The sequence below is a fragment of the Betta splendens genome, chromosome 4 (assembly GCF_900634795.4).
Source record: "Betta splendens chromosome 4, fBetSpl5.4, whole genome shotgun sequence".
Lineage (NCBI taxonomy): Eukaryota > Metazoa > Chordata > Actinopteri > Anabantiformes > Osphronemidae > Betta > Betta splendens.
The window spans coordinates 15,658,001-15,672,330 of record NC_040884.2 but is presented as its reverse complement, the minus strand read 5'-3'; the positions used below and the strand labels follow the sequence as shown (position 1 = coordinate 15,672,330).

The 14,330-nt window shown below is 42.5% G+C and overlaps 3 protein-coding genes and 1 long non-coding RNA gene across 13 annotated transcripts in view; 1 reads left to right on the top strand and 3 right to left on the bottom strand.

Annotated features, from left to right (window-relative positions):
- The window catches only part of tpk1 (thiamin pyrophosphokinase 1), a 43,315-nt gene extending 36,514 nt beyond the window's left edge, over positions 1 to 6,801 (top strand). For all 6 annotated transcript variants that reach the window (XM_029147658.3, XM_029147660.3, XM_029147657.3 and 3 more), the window contains one exon: positions 5,824 to 6,801. In XM_029147658.3, the coding sequence (XP_029003491.1) occupies positions 5,824 to 5,966 (143 nt within the window). In that variant the 3' untranslated portion in view covers positions 5,967 to 6,801. The remainder of the gene's footprint in view (positions 1 to 5,823) is intronic.
- sec61g (SEC61 translocon subunit gamma) lies at positions 6,396 to 8,034 on the bottom strand. 2 transcript variants are annotated; one of them, XM_029147662.3, is made up of 4 exons: positions 7,877 to 8,034; positions 7,400 to 7,503; positions 7,150 to 7,252; positions 6,396 to 6,551 (listed from the first exon to the last, which is right to left on the bottom strand). In XM_029147662.3, exons 2-4 carry the CDS (start codon positions 7,491 to 7,493, stop codon positions 6,542 to 6,544), a joined length of 207 nt encoding a protein of 68 aa, XP_029003495.1. In that variant the 5' UTR covers positions 7,494 to 7,503; positions 7,877 to 8,034; the 3' UTR covers positions 6,396 to 6,541. The 2 variants fall into 2 exon arrangements, with proteins under 2 accessions (XP_029003495.1, XP_029003496.1); XM_029147663.3 differs by having other exon boundaries at positions 7,873 to 7,914.
- A 710-nt stretch (positions 8,035 to 8,744) lies between these two features.
- zgc:112332 (uncharacterized protein LOC553712 homolog) lies at positions 8,745 to 12,405 on the bottom strand. Of its 4 annotated transcripts, none has more exons than XM_041070599.2 (7): positions 12,164 to 12,405; positions 11,799 to 11,911; positions 10,413 to 10,568; positions 10,077 to 10,181; positions 9,789 to 9,926; positions 9,473 to 9,665; positions 8,745 to 9,369 (listed from the first exon to the last, which is right to left on the bottom strand). In XM_041070599.2, the coding sequence occupies exons 1-7, from the start codon at positions 12,172 to 12,174 to the stop codon at positions 9,267 to 9,269; spliced, it is 819 nt and encodes a 272-aa protein (XP_040926533.1). In that variant the 5' UTR covers positions 12,175 to 12,405; the 3' UTR covers positions 8,745 to 9,266. The 4 variants fall into 4 exon arrangements, with proteins under 4 accessions (XP_040926533.1, XP_029004015.1, XP_029004013.1 ...); XM_029148182.3 differs by having other exon boundaries at positions 9,789 to 9,998; positions 10,409 to 10,568; positions 12,164 to 12,401; XM_029148180.3 differs by having other exon boundaries at positions 9,789 to 9,998; positions 12,164 to 12,401.
- An 866-nt stretch (positions 12,406 to 13,271) lies between these two features.
- Positions 13,272 to 13,915, bottom strand: LOC129604018 (uncharacterized). Its single transcript, XR_008694543.1, has 3 exons — positions 13,699 to 13,915; positions 13,526 to 13,612; positions 13,272 to 13,406 (listed from the first exon to the last, which is right to left on the bottom strand). It is a non-coding gene; the product is annotated as an uncharacterized LOC129604018 (long non-coding RNA).
- Between the last annotated feature and the right edge of the window lie 415 nt (positions 13,916 to 14,330).

Genomic DNA, 14,330 nt, shown 5'->3' with positions numbered 1-14,330 from the left:
AGTCTGAATTCTGGCTTTTAGGACACTGCGTGTGTGTGAAATACGTTTGTTGAAATCTGCTTCATCATGAGGTTTTCAGCTTAGCCTGGATCATAACGAAACAACAAATATGAATGGCTGTCATCCACAAACTCTTCCCCACAGAGCATGTGTTGGAGGGAGGGTGCCGTTCGGGTTTTGTATCAGTGGACGCGCGTGTTCACGTCTGCGCTTGTTTCATCCCGCTCACGCGTCTCACAATGCGTACGGTTGCTTTCATGTATCAGCATGCAGTCGTATGTATGTGTGCGTGTGTGAGACCGTGAACAATAGTTGTCAACCCACTGATGACAGAAAGGCTAAGGAGGCTTTCCTCTGGAAGGGCTTTATTCAGCTTGATATGCAAATACGCTGCTGGCGCTCAACAACAGCAGCTCCAGCGCTTCTAAAGTTGCTAAAGCATCATCAGGCTCATAACGTCCATGCAGACACTCAAACGAATCCACTCCAATCCACACTTATTGCTGTTAAATGATCACTAACCTACAGTAGTTCAGCATCAGCCATCTAAATGTTTATAATATGAAGACAGTGTGGTAGAGTTAGTTTCGTAAGATAATTAATGTCCGTTTTTTACAGTTTTAGCCACCTGTCTCCTGGATCCTGTCCCAGCTGATACATGTAGGTCAAACAAAGTCAGGCATTCACGTTGTAGAGTTGTATCTATGTCATCAATAGATGGGAGGAAGCCGCAGTCTTGCATAACATAGTCTTTATGAAATATTTGATCAACATTAATATTTATGAAGAACCATTAGTGATGACATGTTACACAGATTCATGTTAGGGTTTCAAAGACACGGAACAGGTTACATTGTAATCTAAACATTCTGTTTCCATTTGCATTTTCTTTCCTGCTTAGTGTCTCACTCCAGCACTCACACAAATCCTATTTCAGGTGCAGTGTCTAAAATGTCATCTTAATGTTGAAGGACCTTCACATGAACTCAACAGATGGAGCTTTTAAGTCATTCTGCTCTTCACAGAGTGGCATGTGCAACATTTCAAAGCACCGGTGTCTGTGAACACACACACACACACACACACACACTAATGCAACTTGAGACACATGGACACAAATCCAACACAGGCAGGTGCTAAATTTGATTAAAACACAAACACATGAACGCAGAGGGATTTCGGCGGAAGTCTCTCCGAGAGCCAAAGCAATTGAGAAATCGTAATTAAAAGTAAACTTTGGGCAAGATTAGGAGGATTGTCCCAACTGCTAATGAGAGCGTGCTCCTTATGAAATGGAAGCCTTCACAAACACATTGACATGCAAATGACTTCACTACACGTTTCATGTTTTATTTGTTAGACTCTGAACACTGAGAATCGCCGTGAGCTCTGACCTACCTGTGATGAAAATAGCTCTCGACAGCCTTCCCACTGGCCTCTTTGCCCGACTCCACTATCACACAGTCTATTGACTGCAACAGCGGGGGTTTTCCTTGTGTTAAGGTTATAAGTGAGGCTTTGTGCTGCGATGTCAGGTTCAAAATCTCCAAGAACACATCTTATTAGAGAAATGGGCGAGGCATTTGAATTCTATTCTGCAGCGATGAAACAGCGGGGGGAAAAACATTTTGATACGAATTCAGAGGCAATAAATCTTGAGAATATGTTGACAAGACTGCCTTTAAAGTTTAGTTCTGCTGCCGGGATGAAGCATTGCAGCTTAAGCCTTTAGCAGCGTGTGCAGCCTGAGATTTAAGCATTCAGGAAGCATTCTAAATACAGGAAAGGATTGTTTTCAAGGGAGGGCAAGGCAGTGTACTTTATCTTGTAGTCAAACAGATAGATGTGTCTGACAAATGTGGTTCGGTGTGGTCTCACCCAGAGTCCCTGCCAGAGGCGGACGCCTCTACTGTAAGATCTTTCTCTCTCTCTGTTTCTTGAGATGCAAACACACATCCTGACCTTCTCCTTATTCTGTTCCCCAGCTTTTTTTTCTTCTTCTTCTGCTGGGTATGTTTTTCTGCCCGTACGCTCGCCGGGTGTCTCATTCTTCCAGGGATTCAGTCTGAAGAAATTAATCAATTCTGCCTTTATCTCTCTGTCTTGTTTTTCTTTCATATCCCCTTGCTAAACATGTTCTCTCTCTCCCTCTCTGGTTTCTCCCTTTGCTTCACCTTTCTATATAACGCTACTTTCTACTCTACTACTCTCCCGTTTCTCCTCCTAACTCTCTGTCCTTCTCTCTCATTTCCTCCCTATCGGCTTTACTCCCACTCACCAAGGTCTTAGAGAGGGGAAATGAAAAGTGTATGTACTGTGTAGCAGGAGAATGTTGTTTTTTATGTTTTGTTCATGGATCTTGACAGCTCTGGCGTGGTGCACATCACATGCAGGGGCAGAAGTGTATGTGCATGTATACTGCTGCTTGTATTAGCACTGGAGTTTACACATGCACAAACAGGCCAGCCATCAGCCCCTACAGCAAGTCCAGCAGCAGACACGAGCGACGGCCTGTCCCCACACTCGCACGCTAGAAATGGGGGGAAAAAGAGCCTGGAGGTGGTTGGAGCGAATGGAGGCACAGAAAATCATTGGATTGATTTCAGACAAAGACGAGCTTTCACGTTGGACGTGTAACAAGGTTTGGAGTATAGTCTTGAACTGCTCCTTAGATTGGAATGTCTGTCGGATGTACATATGTGCCCCTCATAGGAAACTATAGGAACCATTTAAACTGAAATGTGTTCTTCAGAACTTGAGGTTCTGCCGAGTCTGTTGTGATGATAAAACTGCAGCATTGTGTGTAACCACATGCATGCGTTCCCCCTATTTGAGTCATTTGAACAGCTCAATTTGAAGCAACATGATTTAAAGAAAAGAGTTTTCTCACTCAAACTGTGAAGCGTGATAGAATGTGATCGCACACTGGCTTAAATCGCTGCAGGACCAGCCCCTCCTCCTGACTGAATGACTTCAATTTGCCTCTCAACGACGAGTCTGGTTGCTGAACACCTTCTCTCCTAACTGGAAAAGTCCATGATCTACTTGTGCTGGAGCTCCTGGAATCAAAGCACTAACTATGTGCACGTTAACGCTGAACTTTAATCCCAAATCACAAGTGATTAGTGAAATAAGCGTGTGAATAAACGGCATCATTCGCGATAAGACCTCTAACTCGCAGAGTGTTTAAATGGCACAAAGTGATAACTGCAATTTCAGCTTATTATTCAGTAGTTGGGTAAAAAAACCACCTCTAACAGGTGCTGAACGCACAGTCGACCCAGTAATTCAGACATTCATGCGTCTGTATCATCCTAATTAATCTGCAAATGAAATAAGCGTAGGAATGTAAACACAGGAGGACACGTTGGCTGGGAGCGTGTTCCTCAACTGCAGCATCTGTAAAACCTCTTCAGTGAAGTAGAAGTAGAGCAGCAATGTTCTTCCGTCTCTGTCAAAAATGGACCCTAACGTCCCAAGCTCCCCTCTGTACCTGTCCACCGCAGTGTGCCTGTGAGCCTCCCCTCTCCTCTCCTCGCCCGCCCTCTCTCCTGGGTAATTTGTTGTGTAAATACGGTCTACTTACAGCTGACGGGCCCTTTCAGCTGTGGCGCTGGAAATGCAATTACAGGCAGCAAACATCTCCATTGTTATCACTGGAGGGTGCAACGCTCATTTCAGTCCCCTCTGCAACAGGGACTGTTATTGATCGGTATCAGCTTTGAGGAGGGGATTACTAATGAAGCCATCTGAAAGCCTTTTGTGCTCGGTAAAGAGTTTGCACACACACGTGCGTGTTTTTTTATTATTTTTGTGCGAGCGTGGGACACACAGAGATAATGTGTGTTAGTAAATGTGGGTGCCACTCTTTCAGTTCTGCTGACTGCTAATGCTTGTGTCGTAGCGCTCTGCTGCCTCCTCTGGTGGATCTGATTGCTGTTGTCAGCCCTGGATGCATCTGATTACATCTTTGTTTGATGTCTAATTCCTTTGTGTTCATCCACAGTTTGTTAAGGAATAAATCATGTGGCCGTTTAAAAGCTGTGGAGAGCTAACACAGCCCCTGTGGTAATATGTGTGTGTGTTGCGCTAGTGAAATAGAGTCAATTAAGAACAAAAATAACTGAATTACTGATGTGACAAATCCTTACATTGCGGACTCTTTCAGACATTGTACAGAAGCCCTGCAGCCCCTGAAACCTGTGGAGTTCATAGTCGTGGCTTATGCAAGACATTATTAGCTGATATATATATAAGCAAAAAACTACAGGTTGGGAAACGCATCAGTATTTATTACTCAGCTTCTGTTTTAAAACCCCTAACGTTTAACATTATATGCATCTGCACCGTCATAGTCAAGGGGATCTAATAACATGCTTGTTTGGGTGTCTTTCAGGAAGCTCTGGGTGTTTGTGTCCTTGTTTGATGTGCATGCAGGCGCCTGTGGACAAATGATTCATTTTATTCACTCCTCTCTTTGTTCCTTTGTGTTTATCTTTGCCTTTGCACAAGTTGATGGCACTCATCTTGCATATAGATGAAATTCCTATTGCTCTTTGTGCAGATGTTGGATTGGATTAATATCATTGGGCAGTGTATTGTATCATGTCTGAGGCATAGACTTAAACCCAATATAAGACATTTTGCGCTGACAATGCACCAAAGTTGCCATGGCACCCAGTGTTCTGAGGTTGGCGGATAAACATTCTGCAGACTTGATGGCATACAGTAATACTCAGCATAACTAAACATGCACCTGTTGCAGAGAGGGGCTCATTCTGCTATTGGCAGCCTGGCAAACATAAAGTCTACACGCTACTGCCTGTTTTAAGTCTCTACTGTGTTTTCAGAAGATAGTAAAATTACATTAAAGCTATTACTATGGCGGAAACAGAACCTCAGATTCCAGCTGTGGTTTGTGACACTGACGGAACCAAACTCACTTCAGTGTCATTGTTTGTAGTCTACTGAGACCATGTAGACAAACCAGATAATCAAATCAAGATGGCAAATAAAAAAACACAAAGCACACAGCAGCTCCTGCAGTGACGAACAAGTGAAAGTCTGCAGCTGTGGCTTTTGGGTTAAATATTACTGTTAACATAATCAGTCTTCTTGCAGATTACTGAACTGCAGGGTCACAAATTAAGTTAATAAGGAAGGTGTAAATCTCCTGAGGTGCATCTGCCCTTTTCACATTCACTACACGATGCAACAGCTCCACTATCAGGACGCTTCAGCTCTGCTTCTCATAAATGTGTGCTCTCAATAAATAAAACCAATAATGGAGAGACAGAGAATCTAATTTGGCACTTCTGGTTTTCTAAAACATGATCAGTGATTATGATTGTCATTGTGACATCGTTGGTTCTTTTTCTTATGGATTTTTTATTTGGAAAACAAAATGTGTTGCATTCTTAAACAGATGTTTCCATTGCTTTTGAGATCCTCCTCCTTCCTCTTAGTGACGACCTTTTCTAACCCTGTAGCTCGGTTTTTGTTTTCCTGCTTTGTCCACTTGGGGTCAGTGTTGCCCAATTGTCCTTTCAAAAAACGTTAAATAGCACTAAACGAACTCAGGATGCGTCATTGTGTGCGTGTGTCCTGACACTCAACAAATCTTTAAATCTGTAAAGCAGCATGTGCTCAATGACTATGATGAGCCAAACAACACACAATAGGAATCTTTCCCTGTTCTGACGCATACATTTACATCTCAAATAATTGTATTTGACTACATCAAGTAACATTTTCTATGATGATGTCAATTAATTAACCTTTGGTTACTGATTAATTCTGTTGGTCTCATTCTCCTCTGTCCAGAAAACCAGGTCCTTGCGTTTGGGAAGCTGGTGAGCACCTCCAACACCTACGAACCCGTTCCCTCTGGAGATCACAGGAAGGTTGTAACTGTGACCACAGACCAGCCACTGCTGTGGAGCATGGCCATTAAGAATGGGGAGTAACACTCTGAGGATGGTTCTGCTTCAATACAGCTAGCATCGAAGAACAAACAGTGACCAAACATTTTCCCCTTTGAAATTATCAAGGCTCAAAAACATGACATTGGTCTTGTGCCAAATTGAATAATGCCTTTCAGAAATGTTTACTTGTAATTGTAACTGTTTAATGCTTTGTGTTTTAATTCAAAATTAACCATATGGAAGCTATTTTGTGCTAATCTATGGCACATCGCATAAAAGCAGGTTCCAGTCATTAACTTACTGATCTGAGACAACAGAACTTAATTCACAGAAGTGCAACACAGAGACCTCATCAGCACATGAATGCATCTGCTACAGCTGCTATGACTACACTGTCCTTGTGCTGCTGTTCAACTGCACTTATTCAAAAGTTACATTTTTATTAAGTATTTGAATAGACATGACAAAATAGCTGATGGATTTCTGTTTATTTACACGTTGAAATATAAATCTTGCAAAAACAATGTAAAAATGCCATCCCTTCGCTCCACAATCCGAACACGTTGCATCACTGTCAGCTCACGGGTATTTGAGTTTGTACTTTTCTTGACCAGTATTCAACCACCACTAGGAGAAAAAAAACATAGGAGTGGATGTTAGGAACATAACGTTACATTATGTCCACAAGTTACACTTGCAGATTTTGCATCATGCCTTAATTTTCATACAGGATACTCTGGCTATTCATTTAAAGTGTCAAATGCAGTTTTTTGGACTTTACTCAACTTGAGATGACTTCTGTTGTACTATGTACTAATAAGCTGAATTTAATTTGTGCCTATTGATAAAAATTAAATAAAGCATTCTCCCACTGTAAGTGCTTCTAAACCCCCTCATGTTGTACCCAATTATAATTAAGAAATTTTATTTTGTTTTACAATTTCTTACCAGGTAGAATGTTAGAAACATTTTGTCATGGGATGAGTTAAATCTATGTTATCATTGTAATAAATTCAACAGTACTAAAAAAATCCCACTATATAGTCATCACTTATTACATACAAAATGAGCAACCATCAGTGAGACCATAAAAAAAGGCATCAGGTCAGAATGCTCTGGCTACAACTTTACTGTGGTGTATCACAGATGTTTGTAGAACACCAATTTTATTTGTAAATGTAGGACATTATTGTGCACTCCATCACTGAATGTGATTAGTACTTACACAATGATGTTGTTGATGGGGATGTGGATGAGTTTGACGAAGAAACCAATGAACCCCATAATGGCAAACCCAATCGCTGTGGCCATCGCAATCTTCTGGAATTCTGTAATAACACACAAATGACGTCAACGTGCATCTAAATAAGTAAGTGTTAATAATCCTACGATGGGCTCAGATTTCACACTGAGGAGCTACGACGTCAACTACGACATAAAGACTGGGCGAAAAAATGCCGAATGAACAAACGCACCCTTTCTGTCAGGTTTCGTGCACCTCTTTACGAGGCGTATGGAGTCCTTGACGAACTGCCGGCTGGGCTCCACAAACTGCATTACCTGATCCATGGTGTTTCAACTGCGGAGAGAGAAAGCAGGTAGCTTAGCATAAAGCTTGGATTGGTTTCAGTGCTGACGTCGACTTTAGGAGCAGCGACTACAATCACCGCTACAACGCCAGAAACGTTACCATATTCATAATTATGTTTTTCCCCATTAATGCAGATATAAGCAGTATTTAAAGAACACGTCTCTGAGTCTAGACGCTGGCTAACGCTAGTAAAACCTCCCTTGCTAACTTAGCTGTTAGCTAACGTTTAAAAGCATCAGCTCGACGTAAGGCTGCATAAGCCGGACTCCAACAATATAATGGTTTCATAACAGTTAAAGGCAAGTATTCTGTGAAATTCAGAATTATATAGAAGAGGATAAATTACATTTAAAATACCTACTTCTGAGGTCGTGCTTGATGATTGGAAAATCGAAGGAGTGAGAGCCACGTAGATTCTAGACAGGCTGGTGGTACTGAGCGTAGATACGATGTGGAAAGCTGACGTAGCCTTACGCATGACCCGCCTCCTGCTGCTGCGAGCGTCAGTGTCGCTCTGCACTGCCCCCTGCAGGCGGGGAGGGGTATGGCTGGCACAGCGCCCACCTGTTGTACAGCAACTTGGTGCTAATTAATTAATTAATTTAAAATGAACAGCACTATTGCCAAAATCTAAGCCTGTTTAAATGCTTTGACTACTTACCTAAAGCTGGCTATCATGATGTTTATTGTTCATATGTATTGTGCATATGCGCATGCAAAATACATAACTTAAGATGAATAAGTAGATTATTTTCCTTTTAACTGTAGTCCTGTAACAAAACACGCAATATTTGATTTACTTTTTTCATACTTCCCTCCTGTAGCTTTAAACACTATCATGTGATTCACATTAAGACACATTGTGTAATTAGTCTAACATAACTTTTTACATATGTAAAAATGTGAGTCACAAGTTCAGTAATCTGTCTGGGGGTCAGTGGTTAATACTTTAAGACCTGTTATTACTGAACTTAACTAATCTTTTTAAAGCAGTGTCACACGTGACTCTATGGTCAAAATGAAAGGTCATTTTGGGGAATGCCAACGTTGCAATCAACAATGAGTAGTAGGAAAGTAAAACGTTGTAAATGTTCCACTACTGTATGTTCCTCCTTTTTTATGTACACACTAACATGTGTTCAGATTAGGAGGCTTAATTCTCAAAATGCTGAACTATTATTTACATAGAGAAGAATTTGTGTCATAACAAAAAAGGCAAAAACTGCAAATTTATAATGCAATAGTTTAATGTAAATAAATAAATCTACAGAGAAACAGTTTGTTAGCAGATCACCAGGTGCATATAGCTTAAATGTTTAGTTTGCCCTGAAACCTTTGGATGATGCATTTTGGACTGAGGTCTACTGCTTAATACAATAAGCTCAGCCAAGCTTTATTTACACACACGAGGTGGACAAAATGCTTCTCATCATCATATCTTACATGTCACAACATTTAATTTTGCCAGTGAGCTTTTGAAAGTCACAGCAGCATCTGCACGAAAGAATCACAATAAGGAATTAAAAATCACACCAATAAAATTAATTTCACTAAAACATAAGAAAAAAGATCTGTATAAAGCAAAAAAAGCAACATTTGGTAGTGATTCGGAGGTTTTTGGATTGTACTGTTAAAATAAAATACAGCAACGATAATGTTAAGGTGCTTAACTGCTTAACAGCACTGTTCAAACAATGACATTTAAAGACAGCGTACACCTTTTATCAGACATCCAATGCATCATGTGCCTTTCACTGCCAGGTGATGTCAAGCATGTCGCAGCTGATTTCCCACAGTTTCTGGGCCAAGTCGTCATCAGAAGCCGTCCTCGAGCACCTTGCAGGGGCGCAGTCACTGAGCGGGCACAGAGAACAGCTGTTACAGCTCTTACAGTTCTAGACCTAAACTCACGCACAATGAGACCACAGCCTGGCACCGAGCAGCACCGTGCGTGTACCTGAAGTACCCGCCGCTCTGGCTTTCCAGGCCGGGCTCCACGGCGCAGTAGACGGTGGTCTGGGCGCCCTCCACTGTTGTCTTGGTGAAAATCCTGAAAACCTTCACTGCCATCTGGATGCACTGGTGCTGGTGCCTCCACAGGTCAGACTGCACCACCCCGGGGTGCAGAGAGAACACGCTTACCCCTGTGTCTGCAACACGTGTACAGACACCCGCACAGTCACCTGCTGTGCTGTATATTCACTCAAACCTCAGAATATGTTGCAGTGTGACTCAATCAATCAAAACCGTATGTGAGGCTTCCGACTTCTCACCTTTTAGTCTCTTGGCTAACGAGCGCGCAAACATGACGTTGGCCAGCTTGCTCTGCCCGTAGGCCTTCATGGCATCGTAGGTCCTCTCACTGTTCACGTCATCCAGTCGAAGTCCAGTCCAGGTGTGGGCCACCGATGCTACAACAACAATGCGGGCAGGGCTTGAATTCTTAATGAGGTCCAGAAGCAGATAGGTCAACAGGAAGTGACCTGGGGAAAGAAACGGCAGTCAAACAATATTTGCACTTTTCCTTATTATTAAAATATACAATAACTTTTATAATTTACCCAAATGATTGACTCCTAGCTGCATTTCAAACCCATCCAGAGTCTTGGAGTAGGGGCACATCATGACGCCTGCATTGTTTATGAGGATGTTCACCTGTTTCTCCTCTGAAAAGAGCAAACCACAGGAAACAAAAGAGTTTCCTACATGACTTATGCAGTAAATGGCCTCACACACAACACACACACACACATCAGCAGTGGTCCGTTAATCAATTCAGTTCAGTCCAGTATCACAGACGAATCCAAACATCAAACCCCCAGAGTGTCACCGGCAACAGGAACCCGGACCCCGGACAGGGACAGGGTCTGTGGGCGTATTGCTGTCTACTTACCCACCTTTGATGATGAGCTCAGCAAACGCTCGGATGGACTTGATGTCAGACAGGTCCAGCTTCCTGATGACCACGTTCTCATTCCCTGTGTCCTCCAGGATGTCCGCCCGCGCCTCCTCTGCCCTCTCCAGGTCTCGGCACGCCATGACGATCCGTGCGCCTGGAAAAGTCACAGTTTCACTTTGCATCATGATGTTAATTGTTTAAAGCTACTATGTGCAGCTCAGTCCCATAATGTGGACCACTGTATGTTGGAAAAACAATGGGGGAGGTGCTCTCCCAACCCAATGCTGCAACAGCTTTGCTCATTTGCAGGCAAACAGGGCTGGATGCATCAATTAAGGAGGAAGTTCCTAAATGTCCCAGTACGCTCCTCTTATTACCCTCTAATGTTTTCCACACTCTCATCCAGCATCTCGTTTACCCAGCTTGAACACAAGACCCTCTCAGCAGTGTCATTCTCAGTCACCTCTTATGCAAATTATGATGCATTCTCCTCCGTGAGCCGAGAAAGGGCCTTTGAGGACACACGCACACACCAGCGCGCACTCCGACGCCGACACACAGCCGCCTCGCTCCCACCAGAAGCCGCACACGTTCACACATACAAAATAGCTGCGGTGCCCGGCAATTACGGGAGAGGAGAGGCATTAATCAGCTGAAGCGTGGCATCTGTATTCCATCACAGTGGTTTTGTTTCTCCCTCGCTGTTCCGGTGTGAGAAAACCCAATTGTTCCCACATTTCTATGGAAGCCGAGTTCACTCAATTAAATCAACCGCTAAACCAACTGCAAGAGCGTCTGTGTGGGGAAGCACATCCAGCAAGCATTAATATTATCAGACTGTAAATATGGACAAAACGCAAACGCTTTGACAGCCTCCTGTAAATGAAGCCTGATACTTTTTTCTATATTTAAACTTAGGGAAATATAATGAAGAAAACTTAAAAAAAACTAAACTAAAACTAAAAAAAAATGTTGAGATTCAGTTTTGTCAATGAGATACAGCCCGAACATCTTGGCTCATGAATAATTCCAAATCATCATGTAGTCATGCGCTCATAATCCTGAAACGTGACTTCCACACATAACTTCTTGTGCTGCACAACAGTTTTCAGACCTGTGTGAAAAATCACTTGATTCCAACCGCAAAACAATCAAATAAGGCAAGGAGCAAAAGGCTCATGTGAGTGTGTGCTGGAGGTCTGGGTGCAGAGACCCAAACCTAAGGATCACGTTTTACAGCTTAAAGCCACCCAAGCATTCGGAGCTTCTACTTCCAGTGAAAGGAGTAAACTGGCTAAGTCACGTTTGGAGAACTGCATTTAAGTAAAACAGGCAGAGATCAGTGGAGTCGGCTACACTCGGGCAGATGGAGACAGTACAGTACCTCTTCTGGCCAAGTCCCTGGCCGTTTCTTTGCCAATACCAGTGTTGGCTCCAGTGATGAGGACTGTCTTCCCATCGAGCCTCTCCTCAGATGACCAGTGGTTCGGACACACGCTCCAGAGATGCGAGACACAAAATCATTCAGATCTGTATTTTTATATGCTATGTTTCAGCAGGAACACATGACACTAGACTTATTAATCTTTTGATAAATTAGCCCATTACATTGGTTTTACATTCAAAGGAAACTATTGGAAAGCTGGAAAGCTCCAAAGACAATGATTTACTGCCAAATCGTGACCAACCTTCTTTACATTTCTCACATCGCTGGTATTAATAGAATCAGCTGTTCACGGGTCTTCCTACCTGCAGTACATTCTTCCTCGGAGCAACAGATTTCCACCGCAGGGTGAGAAGGACAGCGTACTTCGTTCGAGCAGGATTTCGAGCTCGTTCTCGTCCCTCACTCCATCACAGTATCGGGGCTGGACCAACCAGGAGCCCGCTGACGCGTTTGACTCACAGACGCGCCGGTTCGCGGCGGGATCAGGTTGCGCAGCATGGGAAACTACAGATAAAAGAAATGAACCTCTCAATGAACGCCACCAGAACAGTTGCGTTGCAGTGGCGCGTGCGTTACTTTATGTCTGTGTTCGGACCAGGCTGATTAATTCTAATCATGAGCTTTTTCAAGGAAAAGCCTAATCCTGTAAAGATGAGGGAGGGAACCTTTCAAAATAAGGCTAATCAAAGTTTTCAAATTAAAAATCAACGCATGTATCCCTTTTCTGAAAGTTTCAACTAAAATGGGCAAATTAAAACATATTTTACAGCTGAGCTTCTGTGATATGACAAATGTTGTAACTCTAATAGTTGTTTTTCATAGCCTGATTACTACTTAAAACCCCCGTTTTAACGTTTACTAGACTTTAATGTATATGCTAAAAGGACAAATGAAAAATCGTGCTATTACTTGTGAAAAGTATTTTCTTTTCACTGGTGGTGTTACTACATTCACTGAAGTAGACTGCTAATACTTCAAATACTAATGTGTCATTACTGATACCAGGTTAACGTCTCCATTCTGAGCAAGACGTGGACATTTGTCTTCTGGGACTACTTGTTACATCCTGTCCCTGTAAACCAGCTTCCTTCTAACAAACTGATGTAGTGATTTTCACTTTCAGCAAATGGTAAAATTAAGAAACATACTAATTATTACATATGTATTCAGTACATTGACGTATGTAGTGAAGTGAAGTAAATTAACATCCTGATTATTGTTACAACACTATTCTGATCTCAGCCTGTTATTTAGCACTTCATACAGATGTTCTAAGTAATAAGTGATCAGAAATCAGAATCTCACAGTGCAACACAAAACAACACAAAGTAAATGATGTGTTTAACATGATTTGTATTTATTACAGTTTGTTAACAAATTATTTGTGAAAATGACCTGTCCACAGTCTTCTGTTGGCAGATGGAGGCCAACAGACCCAGACCCAAACCCAGCAGCACAGAGAAAGCAGTGATAAACACACTTCCTCTGTGGTTAGGACTGGGAGGCTCCTCTTCATCTGGACCGGAGGCTGGAGGGAGCGAAGAGCTGCAGGATGATGGAAGAAACATCACGAACGGATGTGTTAACATACAAGTCTACATTGTGATGTTAAGCTTGTCAACACTTTACTACTCAGGTAAATGACTGCTCAGGTGATTACTTACTGCACTGAGCCTCCATGAACGTAGGGGACAACTTCTCTCCAGGTGGTCCTGTCCCTGGATGAAGTTCTCCAGCCTCCACAGCTGCACCTGTCACAAGCAAAATGAACACATTAGCTTCATGAGTAGATGATGTGAAGAACAGACTCGAATAAGCTCTCACATGTCATTCTTACTGAAGGTAAATTTGCAGCTGTTGTTCATGCGTCAGTTTAACATCTCCATCTTGGGTCCGAGCTGCTTGGAACGCAGGATCTTGGTCCAGTTGGGTTGTGTCTGGTAAAGTGAAATCATAGAATGGAATACAGAGTGAGTAAATACATCAGAGAAACGTTAAGACTTGAAGAACATTTCAGTTGTATTTACTGTTGCTGGGAGTCACCTTTTGCTGCTAAAAACACAATTGTAGTAGCGATTTTCTCAGTATCAATTTTAAATGGCCACTGAGGAGCCACAGACTGTGTGATTACACGAAACTAATGAATCAAAAACAGTGCAATGTCCATTCCAGTTAATGCTGTATGCGGGTGATTTATTGTTCCAACAAACAAACAATCTGTGGTGGTTTCATATTGCGTGGGTTCGTGTGTCTTGTGGCTGCTGTCCATTCACGGTTCCTTTGCCGGTTTCTGTCCTTCCAGCTCTGTCTTTCTGTGTCCGTCTCCGGTAAAAACTGTTTGCCATCCCGTCTTCTTAACCCGTCCCCCTACTGTATATAGCGGGGGAGGTCCCAGCCAATGAATGGAAAACGATTTATCTAATGCAAATTATCTAATAAGCAAATCAACAGTAGAAGCTAACCTAAATT